Source organism: Chiloscyllium punctatum, chromosome 11, assembly GCF_047496795.1.
Source record: "Chiloscyllium punctatum isolate Juve2018m chromosome 11, sChiPun1.3, whole genome shotgun sequence".
Taxonomy (NCBI): domain Eukaryota; kingdom Metazoa; phylum Chordata; class Chondrichthyes; order Orectolobiformes; family Hemiscylliidae; genus Chiloscyllium; species Chiloscyllium punctatum.
Genome location: NC_092749.1, coordinates 87,198,110 through 87,218,743, shown reverse-complemented (window position 1 = coordinate 87,218,743; position 20,634 = coordinate 87,198,110). Strand labels below are relative to the sequence as shown.

The following is a 20,634-nucleotide window of genomic DNA, read 5'->3' as shown; positions in this document are numbered from 1 at the left end:
GAGTTCAGTGACCAAAACATTAACTGTTTTCACAATTGCTGCCAGACCTGCTGAATTTCCTCAGCGACTTCTATTTTTGTTTGTTTCAGATCTCCAGCATTCACAGTTCTTTGTTTACATTAACCTGCTGAGGTAACTAGATTGGATTGCTCCACATGGTTGGTGAGAAAGGGACAGGGTTTGTTCTATTACTGAAGAATTCTTGAAAAAGATAAAAATGAAATTATTTTCCAAGATCTAAGTTATAATTATTAGCATGAAATTTTCAGTAATTTTCATTACAGATTCATGCTTCAATCCAAACATAATTTTTTACAGTTTAATATTCAACTTCAACACCAGTTGTCAAAATGCTTTTTTAAGAGTGAACTGACAGTGAAATTATGTTTTTAATTTCAGTATAGAATCATAATAGTTAATACACTTTATATAATTATGTACAACAAACAATAACAATATATCTTAGTACACAGTAGATAGTATGACATATAAATCTAACTGGCCAATATTGTGGTTAATGCTTCAATCCAATTCATGAGTTGAGGGCAATCTTCACTGCATCAGTGTCCTTCGTATTATGAGTTTCCATTGAATGTTGAACAATCTGCTGATAATGTGCCTTTAAGGAACTTGTCTTCCACCTAAAGGAACAACCAAATATTTACCTCACACCAGTTTGAACCTCAATGTTCTCAGTATGAAATTCAGCGTTAAGAGATCACATTTTCTTTTCTCCCTTTCAATACACGTTTCCTTCAATACTAAGGCTGCTGAAAGTGAAAACTCCTGAGCCATCTCAAGGATAAACATTAGCCTGGGGTCCAGAAACACCTAGTCACGTGTGTGTAGTGGTGTGTGTTGTGTGTGTGTTGTGTGGGCATGTGTGTGGGGGAGAAGGTGATAATAGACTTAATGGTGGAAGTTGGTCTGTTTTGTGAGATACTACCCAAGCTAGGATCCTGCCTTCAACCGTGGAAGAACAGGAAATTACCTTCTTTAATCAAGTGCAGCCTCCTTACATAGGGCAGCAAATTTGGTGGGAATGGGGTAGCTGTAATTTTTTCTACATTTCATAATTAGATTAGATTAGATTAGATTACTTACAGTGTGGAAACAGGCCCTTCGGCCCAACAAGTCCACACCGCCCCGCCGAAGCGTAACCCACCCATACCCCTACATTTACATTTACCCCTTACCTAACACTATGGGCAATTTAGCATGGCCAATTCACCTGGAATGCACATCTTTGGACTGTGGGAGGAAACCGGAGCACCCGGAGGAAACCCACGCAGGCACGGGGAGAATGTGCAAACTCCACACAGTCAGTCGCCTGAGGCGGGAATTGAACCCGGGTCTCAGGCGCTGTGAGGCAGCAGTGCTAACCACTGTGCCACCGTGGGTGGGCAATGTTATGCTGTAGTTTGTGGCCATTTACGCAGCTAGGCCTCTCTATCTACTGCCTATGTACCTACCAATCACAGATAAATCACAAGACATTACCATCAGACCTCTGCAGTTTTGCTTGGATCTGTAGTGGAAGTTAAGGGTAGGTATGTTCCTGGCACTTACTCCAGGCTGTATCCAGTCCCAAAGCCCTGCTACATACAAATTTGCGATACAACAGACTTGGAGGGTATAGTTCCTCTGCCAGCTAACTTCCAATACATCACTTCAGTCACATTCTTCTCATTGCAAGCTTAAGTAGAAGATTGGGGCTTACTCCAGGGCTGGGCCAATGTATCCATTAATAGGTGGACGTAGCAGGCCTTGCAGGGGATCATAGTACCTCACTGTCTGTCTATGTTCCACACTCAGGTCCACACTTGGGTGTTCATTGAGTTGGAGAATGCAGTGTCCACCTGCATGATAGACGCCTTTAGACCAAGTTTTAAAAATGGTTCTGCAAAGCGCAGTCTTGAATGTTATGTGGTCTAACTCTGCCAGCTAATACCATGGTTAGGAATTGCAGTTATTGTAGAATATTGAATCCCAAAACACCAGTTTATAATCCTGAGATCACATTTTGCTTGCTGCCCCACACCTAACACTTGGACACCCTATTTGCCGCGTCACTCACTTCTCCGTGCACGATCTCACCAGCTGTCAAACTCTGGACCCCTTACTGCTGTACGCCTATTCAACAACCTGCTGCCTTGTTATTATCCACTCCCTAGTGGTGAAGTGGAAGGGTGGAGATGAGGAGGGAGGAATAAGGAATGGGGAGGATAATGGCGATGAGGCATCAGTGGGGCTGCTCGTAAGATAATGAACTGGGTGGCAAGTGAAGTAGTGAGTGAAGTAAAAAGTGTGATGAGCAACTCAGTAGCAATCATTCAATGGAGGCACAATAATGATGTCTGTGGCATTGGCTTCCTGTTCCAGTACAGTGTTGGGGAATGCAGTGACGCCTATATCAATGATGGGTCAAAGATGATCTCTGAAATTTTAAGATTTAGGCAAGCCAATCATCAATTCTTGTCTAACTGCGGTTTAAGTCCATTAGTGGAGTGCCATTTCACATTTGAAAAGAAATTACATTGGTTTTCTCTGTGAGGTCTGAATTGAAGTTCAGTCATTAACTAACTATAGTGCACAATTATTTCCCAATCACCCATTTCATTGTTTTTATTTGCAATCTCCCAGGATATTAACGCAAGAAATTTGATTGTTCAAAGCCAGTTACAAACATGATCTTGGACATTTGACCCCTACTGGGTAATGGTGACTTCTCAAGCTTCTGAATGGCCTGTCCTTTGTTACTTGAATTTCAGAACAATTTCAAAGTCTAAGCGTTAAGGCCATTTGCCAGAATCTTTCCAGAGAAATTGGTTTATTTCAATTTAATTAAGAGTTGAATTAACCTGTTTGAACAGTTAAAATGATGAAGTACTCTCCACTTGGAAGGGGTGGTGCAGTTATGACATCACTCCAGAAGCTCAAGATCATTCAGGACAAAACAACGAAGTTGATTATATCTCCTTCTATTATTGTAACATGCACACTGTCTACCATTTTCACAGTGCCACATGGCAGAAAGATATATCATACGCAAGATGTGGTTCACCAACGCAGCAAATTGTCTTAACAACATCTCTCAAATTCTTTCTCTAGAAGGTCAAGGGTAAACAGTCATATGAGAACAGTGGTGTTCAGGAGACACTATCCTGAATTAGACACATTTTGACATTCCTTCACCTTTGCTGGATCATATCCAGGTATTGCCAACCTAAAAGCTGCATGGAAAAGTAGCTTAACTACACAGACTGTAACAGTTCAAGAAGGTTCACCACCAACTTATCAGTCACCTCGGGACAGACAACAAATATGATTCATGCTAGCAGCACTCTTGGAATTCTTTTTTTTAAGAATGAGAGTAATAATGGGACCTTTAGGATTGTCTTTGTCTGTGGAATTGTGGTGAGAAACCATCGTGGAGGTCAACTGCTATCCAGAAACTGTGTGATTGAGGGCAAGATTGGCATTAACTATGATTTGTATACCTGCATTCAAAAGCTCGGAAACTGTCACTCTTAAATTTCAGGAGGTCAGGCAGCATGCGAGGAGCAGGAAAATTGACGTTTCAGGCAAAAGCCCTTCATCCGGAATAGGGCTCTATTCCGGATGACGGGCTTTTGCCCGAAACGTCAATTTTCCTGACAAACCAATTGAACAACTAATAAACAATATAACCAGAAAGCATGTCAGTCCTGAACACGTTCAAATATCAGGCATTAAGTAAATAGCTGAAAGGCAACTTCTCTAGTGCTTTGACTATTGATGTAGATTATCTAAGTCTCTGAACCATACTGGAGCATGGGAATTGTGACCCCAATAATCCATAATCTTAGTTCATGTTTTAATAGTCAAATCCATGACAAGAAAGATGGTCCATCTGCAGTATCGTCTCCCATGTCAACATGTCTGGTATTAAGATGCTAATCATTCAAAATCAACTCTGCTGGGCAGGACATGTTGTTTGTATGCTCTGGCATGGCAGAAAACTCCCAGGACAAAGGAAACAGTTTGAAATGTGTCAAAGGATCCCTGAAGAGGTCAAACATCCCCACCAACTCATGGGAGTCCTTGGCTTGTGATCGCTATATTAGAGACAATTTATGAAGGCGCAAACAAAACAAGTTGGGAACAGATAGAGGAAGCTGAAAATGTGTTGCTGGAAAAGCGCAGCAGGTCAGGCAGCATCCAAGGAACAGGAGAATCGATGTTTCGGGCATAAGCCCTTCTTCAGGAATCCTAACAGACAGAGGAAGTTGAGGTATCAGACGTCACACAAATCTCCAAAAGCCTCTTCTATCTGGCCCATTAAAATTATGGTAGAGTGAGCTGTTCTGGACATATTTTGCCTATCCAATTCACCTGATTGATCTATTCTGAAATGGAGAGTGAAGGCAAAGAACAAGCATGTGTAGCGTGACATCTTAGATATTCCACTTGAGATTTGCATCGGTGTAAATAAAAGTGTTACAGTAAATTGAAGAGCTTTACTTAGTAATATAAGGAGCAAGCCAACTCAGGGACAGTAGATGCGCAGAGACCCACAGTCTAACAAACTCCATCAAGTATTTGAATGTGCAGGTAGCAATATTGGTTTCAAGTAACTGAAGAGCAACCTGCCCTGAATGTGAAAGACTCAACAAATTGCTTCATGGAAATCAGTCATCTGCAAACCCATTGAACAACAGCGGAAACATCGTTGATCCCAAGGAAAGAAGAAGAATACAGCAGTTCGGAGAAAGTTCTGGAAGCATTCTATCTATCTCCACTTCAGCAGAATCTGCTATTGAGGCATCTGTTATTAACAAGCACCACTACTCTCAGAATTGATTATTGGCATTGGAATAACACAGGACTGAGTATTACAGTGCTCCTGTAAGTGTAATTTTACTTGCCTTCTAATGTTCTCTGCATCCTCGATGGTATCTGGTAAAGGAACTCCCTTTGTTTCAGGTAAGAGTAACACTAGGACACCAGCAATCAAACCAGTCACCCCTGTGAATAAATTTACAGAGACTCAATAGAGGGAAAAAGTATGTAAAGAAACAGATATCATACATAGAGGAATTTAAATAATGTGGAAAAATTGGTTTAGAGCAAGTTTTTTTTCAAAAGTTTTCAAAATTTCAAAATATCAACATAAGTACAGAGCTTTGTGTATTACAAGACACACAGTCCCCATCCCAAATGAAATATTAGCCCAGATCTTCCACGAACCAGCAATCATTGTTAGGTTACTGCTCCACTCGAATATTTCAATAGCTTATTATGCTTTGTATTCCACCCCAGGTCTTCGGAGCCTGGCATCTTTCAGAAATATAGAGCACAGCATTCATGAAGAACTCCTTTGTTGTGCCAGTGCCAGACAGGACCCACCCTCTTACAACACTAGCTGTCGCATGGTAAGTTCAAGTCTCCTGTTAGTGAATAGATAGGTGGGTGAGATGACATCTGGTTAGGATGGTGTGGGTAAGTGGACTGCAGGTATTTGGATGATGGGGGTCTCAGGTCAGTTAGTCCAGGGTTTGTCGGGTAATCAGTGATGGGATGGTGTGTGAAGGAAAGTTGGGAGTTCAGGGGTTATTCGGTTGGGTCAGGGGTCAAAGGAGGTCTGAAAGGGGTCAGTGTGAGTGATTACCTGGGTAGGTGGAAAGAAGACTAGGTTTTATTGTGCCTAACACTTCCGAGCAACTATCCAGATAAGAACCACAGAACTGTCTGAAGTCGCCAAACCTAACATAGGGATTTTTGTAGAGGGTACTGGGGATTAGGTGAATTATTATTCGGAAGCTCAAGCATTCCAGCAATGTCCAAAGAGGTCAACGCACAGGTTGAATTTTACATCCAGTCTTTGACAGTGGCAGACATGTGGTCAGCATAAGAATCAAAATAACCCTGTTTGTGTTCAGTTCACAGTCCAGCACATTGGCTCAGTGGATAGCATTGCTGCCTCACAGGGCTAGGGACCCATGTTCAATTCCAGCCTTGGGTGATTGCCTGTGTGGAGTTTGAATGTTCTGCTGGTGTCTGCTTTTGCTCCGTTCGAGTGTTCCAGTTTCCTCCCACAATCCAAAGATGTGCAGGTTGGATGAATTGGCCATGCTAAATTGCTCAGAGATGTGCAGGTTAGGTACATTAGTCAGGGGTAAATGTAGAGTAATAAGGTAGGGGAATGGGTCTGGGAGGGTTACTCTCCGGAGGGTCAGTGTGAACTTGTTGGGCCAAATGGCCTGTTTCAACACTGTAGGGATTCTACTCTAAATGAGGAAAATAGAGGGGAAGAAAAGAAGCATCGAGAAAACCACTAAAAAGAATAAATTTGAGATTTGTCACATGGATAAGGGAGCATCTTTCACCTCATGTAATGATTTACACCCGTATAACAAAGACTTAACCTGAGATCAGTATACTCACCAAATACTACAAGAGGCATTTCAATCCAGATAGCAGCCAACCTATATACGATAAAAGGAGAAACAACTCCTCCAATGTCACACAGCACTCCACATGCAGCAACAGCAAAGTTCCTGGTAGAGAATAGAACAGTTTATATCCCCAACCTTTTGAAGCTCACATGTTCACATTTCCAAAATCATGTTGCAAAGGTAATTTGTTATATCACCTGATTATCTGTGTAAATTTTGGACGTACGTTGCTATAACCATGATACAATTCCATGCTGAGAGGAGTGAATTTAAACAGTTGCAGATACTGGAAATTTGAATCGAATTAAAAACAGAAAATGCTGGAGAGGCTCAGCAATTTCTGGTTTTGTTTATACTGGGAGGTTTCCTTTCCCAAATATTTCTTGGCTTGAATCTACTTTGCTGCTCCAGCGATAATCTAGGAAGCTGGTTGGAAATTCATTTAACTCTGTTTAAATGACAGGAGCTCCCAGGAAGTTGAAACTGCAGTTCTAGCAATTGAACAAATACCTAAGAGAATGACGCTAAGATTTTTTGCAATGCATATGGTTACACCCCTGTATTTATGAAGCTGAGGTTGGCGTCTATTTGTTAAACCTCTTCAGTTGACAAAATGGTGACTCTAGATAAAACATTGACTCAGATGCCAAACTGAGCAATAACTCAGACCCGAGGCTGAGCATCAACACAGACCCCAGAAGAAGCATCAATTCAGATCCCAGATTAAGAATTGACGTGGGCCCCAGACTAAGCGTTGATTCAGACCCCAGACTGACAATATCCTGGATTGAAATCAACCTGATCCCCAGAGTGATACCAACTCAAACCCAACAGTGATCGTCAGCCTGGACTGTGAACTGTCATCAACTTGGACCCTAGGCCTGGAGGTAAAAATGTTAATTTGAGAACTCAGACACAGAGTTTTATCAGTAAATACAATTATAACTCTCACATGAGAAATGTTATTTTTGAAAATAAAATTTGAAGAAAGTTTATGTATGACGCAACAAATAACGATGGGATTACTTCCAAATCATAGAATCAAATGCCTCAATATTTCTGAGGAGGCAGTGTGATAGCAGGATTTAGGGTCACTAGTAGATGGGTTGCCTAAAAATACAGGGACAGCAAAGTTGCAAATATTTGAAGCAGTTAAAAGGAGATTCACTTCACTGATACCTGGATGTGGTGGGGAAGTTGTCCAGGGAAGGCTTAGGCTAGTATCCTTTGTAGTTTAGAAGAATGAGACATAATCTTATTAGGCTTACAATTTCTCGAAGGGACTCATCTTGGTAGATGCCAACAGGATGTTTTCCCTTGTAGTGGCACATAACTGATGGAATTTTATAGGGATTTGATCAACGTGGGCTGTGACGAGATCGAGTCATAGAGTCCCATAGCATGGAGATAGACCCTTCGATCCAACTCGTCCATGCTGACCAAATTTCCCAAACTAAAACTAATCCCATTTGCCTACATTTGGCAACATATGACCCATATCCCTCTAAACTTTTGCTATCCGCTTGCCTGTCCAAATGTTTTTTAAATGTGTAACTGTGCCTACGTCTGCCACTTCCGAGGCAGTTCATTCTCTCTGTGTGATAAGTTGCCCCTCAGATCCTTTTTAACTTTTTCCCTTCTCAACCTAAAAATATGCTCTCTTGTTTTGTACTCCCTACACTGGGGAAAAGACATTTGCTATTCACCTTATCTACACCCCTCTTGATTGGATAAATCTTTATAAGGTCACCCTTCAACCTCCAGGGAAAAAAAATCTCAGCCAATACAGCCTGTCCTTATAACTCAAGCACTCCAGCCCTGGTAACATCCTTGCACATCTTTTCTAATTCTGGCCTCTAGAGCATGCCTGGTTTTAATTGCTCCACATTTGGTGGTCATACCTTCAACTGCCTAAGCCACACGCTGTATTCCCTCTCTTCAATTCTCTGCCTCTCTCTACCTTGATTTTCTCTTTTAAGATACTCCTTAAAACATTTCGATGTGGCCGAGGGTGTTATATTTTGTTTCCTCATACCTCTATGAAGTGATGAGGTGTTTTATTATGGTAAAGGGACTAAATTAAATAAATTGAAACACAGAAAACAGGGAATGCTAGAAATCAAAAATTGTAACAAAAAATGTTGGTTCTTCAGGTCCACCAACATCTATAGAAAGAGTAAAGAATTAGATTTGTGGTAGAATCAGATAAGAAGTCTAATGACACCCATCTTGATATCAAGATCATCGTGCATCATCTTTTATACTTTGCACTGGTGATGTGATGAGACTTTTGCTAAGTAGCTATGTGCCAGAGGAAGTGGTGGAGGCTAGTATAATTGCAACATTTAAAAGGCATCTGGATGGGAATATGAATAGTCAGGGTTTGGAGGAATATGGGCCAGGTGTTGGCAAGTGGGATAGATTATGTTGGGATATCTGGTCGGCATGGAGGAGTTGAACTGAAGGGTCTGTTTCTATGCTGTACATCTCTATGACTCTATGATAGGTATCACCACATATTAAACACCTTTTTTAAACCACAGCTCGATTCATTAATACTTATTTTTGCTCTTTATCAAACTTGCCAAACAGGCTAGATGTCAGGAAAACTCAACAAGGAGGCCAGAATGATTTCAGCTCAACACTTGCTCTGAATGACCATGTTGCTTGCAACCAAACCATAGCCTAGGACACATTTGATTGGCACCAAATGTACCCATCCCACTCATGGACAATGGGCTTCTGGCATCTGCCAACCCATTAAACCAAGTGTTCCCAGTATTTTTTTTCTCCTGCACAGATCTCCAAGGTCCATGCATGGCAGCATCTTCTGAAATCGGAAGTCCATGCTGCAAGCAGTGATCGCATGCCAACCAATGTGTGCAAATCCTTGGAAAGACAAAATTGATCATAACTATCCTGGCACTTCTATTTGGCACTGGCAGTGCATTGCAGCATGCACTAGAAACTAGCATTGAAATGCAGCAGAGGCACTTTTGCCAGGGACAGATTGCAGACTGAACTAGGCTACATCTTGGATGCTCGCTTTTTTCGCACCTGGTTGCTAAGCGACTTCCTTGCCTTCCTTGCTGCACCAATTAGCACAATCACAAAACAAACAGCTTACCTTGCTACTGAGCATCCTCAGTCTGGAGGGGGGAAGCAGGAGGGGGGAGGGGTAGGTCAGGGGGTTCAGGCTTTCTAGGTATAGGGTGGTCTTCCATAGCAGTCTCCCAAATCATTCAATGGAATTGCCAAATCAGGTTGGGGTGTTCCAGGTTGGAGGTCCGTGCCTCTGTAGTCCAGGGAGTGGGTTACAATCTGTCCATTGGCTCAAAGCGATAAGTCTACCATGCAGGTCAGGGAGATGTACAGACACCAGTCAGAGGTTTTGGCTTGCCTTACCCAGGGTTATCCGGTCATATTTGTTGAGGGGTGTAGGACAAGATTGAGTCTACCCACAGAAAATAAGGGAGAAGCGGAATGGTGTGAGGGCAAGTGTGGCTGTTCCTGTAGAACTGAGCCTCAGCAAGTCACTGTTTGTGTCCCAGGACTCCTAGCTTTGGTCAAGGGTGAAGTACAATTGTGAAGAGGGGCAGCAGGGTTTGCAAGGGCGTGATGCAGTAAAGCATGGCAGGGAAGGGAGTAACATGAGAGAGGGGTGTTATCCATGGTTAGGATCTCCCTAGCCTCAGTTGCGGGGCGGGGGCGGGGGGGGGGGGGGGGGGGGGGGGGTGGAGGCGGAGTGGTGTTGAGGCATGGTAAATTACCACACTAAGCATTGTCACTTCATTTGCTTAGGGTTGGCTGGGATAGTTGACAGGTGCAGGCTCATGTAGGCAGGGGGACTTAGGGAAGTGTGAAGCCTGTGGGGTTAATGGGATGGGTTACTCGGAGGTATGTAGATGTTTGGGGACTCACCATTTAAGACTAAGGATGGAGATCACTAGCAGAGGAGCACTTGTTATTACCCTTCATCATGTTTTGAGTTAGTCACGTGCAATGGGGAAGAAAATGGCTTCAAAAACACTCTTAAGTGGTCAGGATAAGTGACTGAAACTATATGGGAGAGGGATACTGCAAAAACCAATCATAGGGCTTTTAACGAGGAAGAACATAGGCACCAGCTTGTGGCCAATTGCCCTGGCCATGTACATGCTCTCTGTATGATACACCTTTATCGCACAGCCACTGCTGGGCAATTCTTTGACAGCTACATCTTTGTGCACAGACAAAGCCAAATATTAATAATGTTGAATGAGGAGGGACAAAGTGTTACCATGAACCAATGCTATGGTAATGCTTTGGTCCTCCTGTTCCAGAAAGTGAGTTGGGTTGCATCATAGACCTCCATTCCTGGAGCTTTCTCTTTGGTTATGTAATGCTGCTGGATGGTGTGAACATGCTCTTAGTGCCTACACAGAGACACTCATAGCCATATGAAGGTTAACATCAGGAACATTTATGCATGAACTGAGCATGACAGACTTTTTTTAACATTTGTGCCACCATTGTGCCCTCAATATGTTTTCTTATTTCACTCCCACTATGTTTTAGTATACTACCTGGTTCAGCAGCTAGTGGGGAGAGAACAACCATTCAATTGTTCAACATGTTGACCCTAGAAGTTTGGTTGTCTCATCACAGTGACACTTGTGTTTATCAGGCCAAACATGGGAGGTTCTTCTTGCCAAAGACATGATGACTGTCCTTTATGTCAGTGTCCAAGGGTTGGAGGAGGGCAGGCAGGATGGACACCAAACAATGCCTGTAGAATGGGCAAAGCAGTCGGTGTGTGGTTCCACCTCCGTCAGAGTGTGTTTCATGGCTCCTCCTTGTCACCTGCCCCCAGTACTGGGAACGATGGGTGGAAATGAAGTGGATGTGCGCATTTTCCAGCAACTGGTCAAGGTGCTGGGCCTGACTCTCCCTGAGGAGGCAGCTAGATGGTTTCATGATTCACTGAACTGATATAGCTTCTGGACAATGAGGGCAATTGCATCCCATATCCCTGTCTGATGCTGCTACTTTTTATTTGGAAGTCTCTGATTGCTGACAGGGTCAACTCCTGCCTATGTTTGCAGAGATAAGGATAGATCACCAAGTGGTCAGGGAGAGACAATAATTCAACCTGGAGATTATATACGCTTGGAGATAGAAGTTTACAAGTGGAGCATAGAATCAATTCTGCAATGGGAAATGGAAGAGATGATCCATGGGGCAATTGGACACTGGGAAAGATTAAATCAATGGGGGAACAGATCAGGCAAAGTGTAGAAGCAATCACAAGGAATGTTGTATAAGATAATAATTTTGAAAGAGTGAATGTTGAAGTTGTATAATCTGCATTTATTCTGATAATGTAATCCAGTTTTTGGATTAAGGCAGTACCACATGAGCATTTGCAGAGACCAGATGAATACCGTCCAGCTCTTGAGAATCCTAGTAAATATTGCCTGACTAGTAATGTAGTTACACTTATTGCTATGATGCAATAAACCACTTTGCCAACTAAAACAAGTTCCTCTTCTGAAAAGACTCTATAGTGGAATATCATCCACTATTAATCATCAGATAGGTCCTAACTACAGTATAGACAAAGTGTCAATGAACTACCTCAAATAATCCTTACCTCGTGTCAGGTACTGGCAGAGGTGGCAGACACCATGAGATGTCAGTAATGTCAACCTGTATAGTACCATTGGGAGCAGAGTTGAGAAAGCAATAAGAGATTGCATTGAGGGAAGAGATTGTGTGCAGCGGGGAAGACACAGGTACATAAGGGAGAAGAAAGTGCATGTCCAAACTTCTGACTCAGGGAAGCATGTTATCACTAAGCCACATATTACATTCAAAATCCCAAAGCACTTAATATGTTACACATAACTGATTGTATATTAGTGTAGTAGTGCCACTCGGGAGGACTTAAACTGGTGTAAGAGTGAGCTGGGAACCAGAGCAGTAGGTCAGCATGTACAGTGATTGAGGAGAAGGTAGAGGTTGTCAAATAAGTCTAATAGGATGAATAGACAGGACCAGGCTAATGAACATGACATTGGAGGTCTGAACCGTATTTCAGTGCAGTCTGTACAACAAGTAAGGCAGATAAGCTTAGAGCCTGCAGTTTACAATTGTAGATGAGAGATGTCAGTAATGACAAACTGGGAGCATTGGGAGAAGAATTGAGAGAGCAATAAGAGATTGGATTGAGGGAAAAGATTATGTGCGGGGGCGAAGACACGTGTACGCAGGGAGAAGAAAGTGCATGCCCAACTTCCTGATTGAGGGAAGAGTGATATCATTAAAAGCCATCAATAAAATCAATGATTTTGTCACCATCACAGAAGCTTAGTAGAGAGAAGGGCAAGATCAACATTCCAGGGTTCAGATGTTTCAGACATGATGGAAAGGGATGTAAAAAAGGGTAAGGGTGTTGCTTTACTGATTAAGGAGAATGTCACAGCTGCACTAAGAGAAGACATTTTGGAGAGCTCATCCAACAAGACCATATGGGTAGAATTCAGGAATAAATAAGGTGTAATTGCTATGATGGGATTATACTGTAGGCTTCCTGACAGCCAGCAGAAGGTATAAAAACAGATCATGGAAAGATATTTACAACAACAGGGTTTTTGTTGTGGGTGATTTTAAATTCTCTAATATTGGCTGGGACTCCCTTAGTTCCTTAGTTGGGGCAGAATTTGTTAGGTACATTCAGGAGAGTTTCTTGAAATAATGTGTAGATAGTCCAACTCGGGAAGGAATCATACTAGACCTTGTACTGGGGAAAGAGCATTTCTAGATGATTGACATTTCAGTGGAAGAGCATTTTGGGAATAGTGATCATAATTACATACATTTTAAGGTAGTTATGGGCAAGGATAAGACTGATCCTTGATTGAAATGGTTAAACTGGGGACAGGCTAATCACAACAATATTAGAGAGGAACTGGAGAAATTAAATTTAGGGCAGATGTTTGATGGTAAATCTACTTCTGATATGTGGAAGTTTTTTAAAGGCCAGTTGATCAGAGTTCAGGACCAACATTGTCCTGTAAGGATGAAAAATAAAGATGGCAAGACTTGGAAGCCATTGATGACAATACATATTGGAAATTTAGTCAGGAAAGGAAAGGAAACATATGTAAGGTTTGGGAGATTGAAATCAGACAAGGCCCCTGAGGAATATAAAACAAGCATCAAGTCATAGAGATGTACAGCAGGAACATAAGCCTTTTGGTCTAACTTGACAGAAGTGGGTACTGCAGATACTGGAGATTACAGTCAAGATTAAAGTAAGTGCTGGAAAAGCACAGCAGGTCAGGCAGCATCCAAGGAATAGGAAAATTGATGTTTCGGGCAAACGCCTTTCATCAGGAATGGTCCAACTTGTCCATACTGACCAGATATCCTAAAAAAATCTAGTCCCCTTTGCCAGCATTTGGAAATACCCCTTTCAACTCTTCCTATTCATATACCCATCCAAATGTTTTTAAATGTAATTGTATCAGCCTCCACCATTTCCTCTAGCAGCTCATCCCATTCTGTGTGAAAAAGTTGCCCCTTTATAAACCTTGCCCCTCTCACCCTAAACCTATGCCCTCTAGTTTTAGACTCCATCACCCCAGGGAAAAGACATTGTCTATTTACCCTATCCATGCCCCTTATGATTTTATTAATTTTAATAAGGGCACCTCTCAGCCTCCAATGCTCCAGGGAAAATAGCCCCAGCCTATTCAACTTCTCCCTAGAGCTCAAACCCTCCAGGCTTGGCAATGTCTTTATAAATATTTTCTGATTTGGAGGTGCTGGTATTCGGCTGGGGTGGACAAAAAGTTAAAAATCACACAATACCAGGTTATGGTCCAACAGGTTTATTCGGAAGGAAAGCTAGTGCTATAACCTGGCTTTGTGTGATTTTTAACGAAATCTTTTCTGAACGCTTTCAAGTTTCACAACATCCTTCTTATAGCAGGGAGACAAGAATTGAATGCAGTATTCCAAAAGTGTCCTAAGCAATGTCCTGTACATTTGTAACATGACCTCCCAACTCCAATACTCATTGCACTGACTGACCAATAAAGAAAAGCATACCAAACACCTTCTAAACTATCTAGCCAACCTGCAACTTTACTTTCAAAGATCTGTGGACCTGCTCTCCATAGTCTCTCTGTTCGGCAACATTCCTCGGGACCTTACCATTAAGTTTTGCATTGATTTGCTTTTCCAAACTGTAGCACCTCATATTTACCTAAATTAAACTCCATCTGCCACTCCTTGGCCCATTGGCCCAGATGATCAAGATTGCATTGTAATCTGAGGTAACCCTCTTCACTGTCCACTACACCTCCAATTTTGGTGTCATCTGCAAAATTGAAAACTATACTTCTTATGTTCACATCCAAATCATTTATATAAATGATGAAAAGCATGGCAGGCAAGAACTTAAACAAGGAATCAGGAGGGGAGAAAGGGGGCATTGAATCCATGCTAAGTTAGTAAGTAGGATACAGTATTAGCACTGAGAAAGTAAGGACTGCAGATGCTGGAGATCAGAGTCAAAAAGTATAGCGCTAGAAAAGTATAGCAGGTCAAACAGCATCCGAGGAGCAGGAGAATCACCATTTCGGACATCAGCCCTTCATCAGGAATGTAATGGTTATTGGCATGGTCTTAGAACACAGCAGGTAGTTGTTGGGTGTTTTTCTGACTGGAGGTTTATGACCAGTGGTGTTCCGCATGGATCAGTACTGGGACTTCTGTTGTTTATAATTTATATAAGTGATTTGGATGAAAATATAAGTGCTCTGATTAGTAACTTTGCAGACAACACAAAAATTGTGTGGTTGTGGATAATGAAGAGGGTTGTCAAAGGATACAGTGGGATACAGATCAGTTGGAAAGATTGGCAGAGAAATGGCATATGGAGTTTAATCTGGGCATGTGAGGGATGATGCATTTTGAGAGGTCAGTATATGGTAAATGGCAGAACACCAATGATCTTTGATACACAGAGAAATCTTGGAGTGCAAGTTTGAAATTAGCAGCACACTTGGCAAAGGTGGTAAAGAAGGCTTCTGGTATGCTTGCCTTCATTGGTCAGGGCATTGAGTATAAAAGTTGGCAAGTCATGTTGCTGTATAAAACTTTAGTTAGGGCATATTTGGAGAGGTGCGCATAATTCAAGTCCCCACATTTTAGCAAGGAAGTAGAGGCTTTGGAGAGAGTGCAAAAGAGGTTTATCAGGATGTTGCCTGGATTGGAGTGTATTGGTTATAAGGAGCGGTTGGACACATTTGGATTGTTTTTGCAGTGTGTCAGAGACTAAGGAGACGAAGAATGCGGATAGAAGTGTATAAAATTATTAGTGGCGTGGAAAAGGTATAGAGTCTCAGCCTTCTTCCTAGGGTGGAAATGTCAAATAGATTTAAAGTGAGAGGGGGAAAATTTAAAGGAGATGTGTGAGGCAAGTTTTTCACACAAAGGATGGTAGGCGCCTGGAATGTCAGGGAAGGTGATCAGAAGCAGATATGGTAGTAACGTTTAAAAGACATTTGGACAGACACATGAACAGATAGGGAATAGAGAGATATGGATCAGTTACAGATAGATGGAATTAGTTTAGAATGGCAATATTGTCTGCTGAAGGGTCTGTTCCTGTGCTGTACTTTTCTAAGTTCTATGTTAAGTAGCGTACCTGGAATAAGATAATGCTACTTTCATATTAAATCTTCATAAAGGGATGTATAATTAATCAATTCTAAAACAGTATTTTCTACATGCTTGCAAATTTGCTTTGATATTTTCAGTACTTGTCAATAAACCCTAACTGTTAAAATTGAATTTAATTCCTGGCAAAATAATTGATTCATGCTGGTTACTGCTGTTGCTTTAAAGATCTTTGAAGGTTGCCACTCAGGTGGATAGAGTTTGTAAGAAGGCCTATGGAGTATTATCGTTCATTAGCAGAGGGATTGAATTCAAGAGTCGTGAGGTGATGTTGCAGCTGTACAGGACTTTGGTTAGGCCACATTTGGAGTACTGTGTGCAGTTCTGGTCGCCTCACTTTAGGAAAGATGTGGAAGCTTTGGAGAGGGTGCAGAGAAGATTTACCAGGATGTTGCCTGGAATGGAGAGTAGGTCATACGAGGATAGGTTGAGAGTTCTCGGCCTTTTCTCGTTGGAACGGCGAAGGATGAGGGGTGACTTGATAGAGGTTTATAAGATGATCAGAGGAATAGATAGAGTAGACAGTCAGAAACTTTTTCCCCGGGTACAACAGAGTGTTACAAGGGGACATAAATTTAAGGTGAAGGGTGGAAGGTATAGGGGAGATGTCAGGGGTGGGTTCTTCACCCAGAGAGTGGTGGGGGCATGGAATGCGCTGCCCGTGGGAGTGGTAGAGTCAGATTCATTGGCGACCTTTAAGCGGCATTTGGATAGGTACATGGATGGGTGCTTAATCTAGGATAGAAGTTCGGCACAACATCGTGGGCCGAAGGGCCTGTTCTGTGCTGTATTGTTCTATGTTCTATGTTCTAAATTATTTTGTACTTACCGTAAAAATGTAGGATACAGCTCCATGTTCACAAAACAGACCATCTCCAAAGCTACAGTTATCCCCAGTCTGCCCAAGCATGCAACTGCTGTCTTTAACCAGGTTAAATCTGAATTAAAAAATACATTTGCAATTTGTAAAATATAATTCTTAGAAACCATTAAAATATTTCACTAGTTTACTATTTTTGTTAACAAGTTAAACAAAATCACACAGTTACAATAGTATCAGTTAATTAAACATGAATTTGTAAGAAGCAAGTGGGCGGCACGGTGGCACAGTGGCACAGTGGTTAGCACTGCTGCCCCACAGCGCCAGAGACCCAGGTTCAACTCCCGCCTCAGGCGACTGACTGTGTGGAGTTTGTACATTCTCCCTGTGTCTGTGTGGGTTTCCTCCGGGTGCTCCGGTTTCCTCCCACAGTCCAAAAAATGTGCAGGCCAGGTGAATTGGCCATGCTAAGTTGTCTGTAGTGTTAGGTAAGGGGTAAATGGAGGGGTATGGTGGGTTGCGCTTCGGCGGGTCAGTGTGGACTTGTTGGGCCGAAGGGCCTGTTTCCACATTGTAATGTAAACTAATCTAATCAAGTTGTGTCAAATAAATTTGAGGGAATTTCAGTACATTGATAAAGAAAATGTGTGAATACTGTGTACATGTGAATAATTCACAAATAAATGGGTTTTCAACAGTTGTAAAATTCCACATAGGACATTAATAGGTTTAAGATGCACAGCTTTGAAGATAATGTGACAGCTGAGATAGAAAGTTAAAGGAATAATAATAATGCAGTGATTAATTAGTATTCTTGAAACAGGAGGGATAGGGACACTGGTGCTTTCCTCTAATAAATGTTGGACCATTGTTCTTTTCAAAGTATCATTGATCTGGATTGTAGTGCTTAAAGAAAAAAATGAAGAAGGCTTTAAAGCAGGGTGCATGATTAACTGATGCATGACTTCAAGGAGATGTAGAGAAGTTAATAAATTAGGTTTTCAGATGGCTGATGGAACTTAATTTGGGGAAATGGGAGGTGATGCCTTTCAGAAGAAAGACACAGTGAATATCTACATTAAACGGTAAAGTTTCAAGAGAAGAAAATCAGAAACACATAGGAGTTTGGAGAGCAGAATTTAGAAAAAAGTGAAGGACAGATTAAATTAGCATCATAAAATCATTGGTTCAAACAAATTGCAACAAAATGCATCAGTAATTGAAGGAACTAAATTAAGGGTGGGGTATAGGGTGTTTTTTTCTGGATAGTATCAAGGTTCTTGAGTATTATTGGAGCTGGCCTCATCTTTGCATTCCTGGCTTGTGCCTTGTAGATGATGGAGAGGCTTTGGAGAGAGTCGGTGGGTCACACTCCCAGTCTCTGACCTGCTCTTGTGGCCACAGCATTTATTAGCTGATCCAGTTAAGTTTCTGGTCACTCATGACTTCTTCACAGGTCGTTGATGTGGGGATAATGAGATGTCAACAAATTAAATCTTTTTACATTTTTACACTCATTACATAACTAGTTCAATTTTGTGCCCTTTGGGCAGCTAGTTCTGTATGTTGATTACTTAAGATGCTATTTTCGAACAGGATTTGATTGGTCATATTAAACATTCTTAAAATATTATCAACATGTCAAACCTACAATGAGTTACGAAGCTCTTTTTAATTGTGTCACCATTACATCCCCTACTACATTGCATTGTTCTTAATCACAGAATTACCTGTCACAATGTAAGAGATCCATTATTGATTATTACTGCAGATATTGTATTATCATTATGGAATTGTTATGGTGCAGAAGGAGGCTATTTGGCCCATATAACCTTGCGCCAATATCCTAACTTTTCTCCATATCTCTGCACACCATTTCTATCCAAATATTCATCCTATGTCCTCTCAGATAATCCAATTGAACCAGCCTTCACCACATTTCCAGGTAGTGTATTCCATAACCTAATATCATATTTGTTGCTTTTCAATGTCAATTTAAATTCTTTGCACTCCCATTCTCTTTTTATATGAGCACAGTTTTTCTCTATCTACACTGTTGAGCTTACTCATGATTTTGAATATCTTTATCAAATCACCTTTCAGCCTTCTCCACTTCAAGAATAGTCCCAACTTCCTTAGTTTGTAATTCCTGAAACTATTCTTGTAAATTGCTTCTGCAATCTCTCCAGTGCATTCACATCTCTTTTATAATGTGGACCCACAACTGTACATGGCGCACCAGCAGAGGTCTAACAAGTATCTTGTGCAAATTCAACATCAACTCGCTACTCTTGTACTTGATGCCCGTACTAATAAAGCATATAAAACCATATTGCTTTATTAACCGCACTTTCTACCTGTCCCACCATCTTCAGTGATCCACGCACATGTGCACCCAGATCCCTGCACTCCTGCACCCCCTTTAGAATTGTACCTCCTATTTTGTATTATCTTTCAATGTTCTCCAAACCAAAATGCATCACTTCATACTTCTTTGCATTGAACTCCATCTCCCACTGGTCTGTCTACTCCACCAACCTGTCTATGTCCTTCTGGATGACCATATAGTTCTCCTCATTGTTTATAGTTGTTCAAGTTTAGTACCATCTCCACACTTTGAATTTTGCCCCACACTCCAAGGTTCAGATCATGTATACAGTATATATATGTGGAAAAGCAAGGGTCTGAGTAATGAGCTACAGTGCAAACCTTTCTCTGGGATGAAAAATATCCATTGACTATTCCTCTCTACTTCCTTTCATGCAGCTAATGTTGTAACTGTGTTGCTACTATCCCTTTTGTAACAAGATCTGTAAATTTTATGTCAGTTCGCAGAATTTTCACTTAGCATCCTCTTCTGACTAACACTGCTTTAGATGCATCGTCACCATCACTGTTGAAAATAAGTGCCAAGTCAGGTAAATGCAATAGAAAACACTGTAGGGTCTCCACCAACAATTTAACTGCATGCTCACTACTACAGGCCAGTGAACAGACCAGTATAACCTTTAACTTCACCACCAAAGGCCAGTGTGAATCTGTATCCTCAGCTCCACATGTTATACAAAGCATTTCTTGTATGAAAGGTTTAGCTGACCTCAGAAGATAAGCTCTTCTCAAAGGATAGAGAATAATATGTACTTAATAATAATAAAATAATAAGAACAAATAATAATATGGACTTAATTGTAAGTACTCTAGCCTAAAGTCTTGCAAAAGACTTCGATTAATGCAGTTAGCTGTTAAGTTCTATGTAATAGATTTATTCCATTTGTCAAGGCTGAGCCCCTCTTTGACTGAAGACTCTGGATATCCTTCCCTCGTGTTTTCAGCAACTTAGAAGAATACTAGTAACATAGATTGGTGGTAGTGAACCTATCCATTGCATTTCAGATAGTTCCACTGGACATGACCCCAACAGATAACATGCCAGCAGAGCTGGTATCCAACAATATGCCACCGTAGGCCTGTGTGAACCTATCCTGATCTTGTTCAAACCAGTATGAACCTGCATGTTTACCTGCAGTGTGAATGTATATCCTGAATTTATCAAATCACTGTAAATTTGTATCCTGCATTGTATAGACTGGTGTTTATCCTCACAATTTCAATCAGCATGAACTTGCACTCTGAACTTGTATAAATCAA

At 41.4% G+C, this 20,634-nt stretch overlaps 1 protein-coding gene across 2 annotated transcripts in view; it reads right to left on the bottom strand.

Annotated features, from left to right (window-relative positions):
• Positions 1–506: 506 nt before the first annotated feature.
• The window catches only part of LOC140482613 (solute carrier family 22 member 2-like), a 55,917-nt gene continuing 35,789 nt past the window's right edge, over positions 507–20,634 (bottom strand). For both annotated transcript variants that reach the window (XM_072580130.1, XM_072580129.1), the window contains 4 exons: positions 16,996–17,104; positions 6,427–6,539; positions 4,908–5,007; positions 507–641 (listed from right to left, as the gene is read on the bottom strand). In XM_072580130.1, the coding sequence (XP_072436231.1) occupies positions 533–641; positions 4,908–5,007; positions 6,427–6,539; positions 16,996–17,104 (431 nt within the window). In that variant the 3' untranslated portion in view covers positions 507–532. The remainder of the gene's footprint in view (positions 642–4,907; positions 5,008–6,426; positions 6,540–16,995; positions 17,105–20,634) is intronic.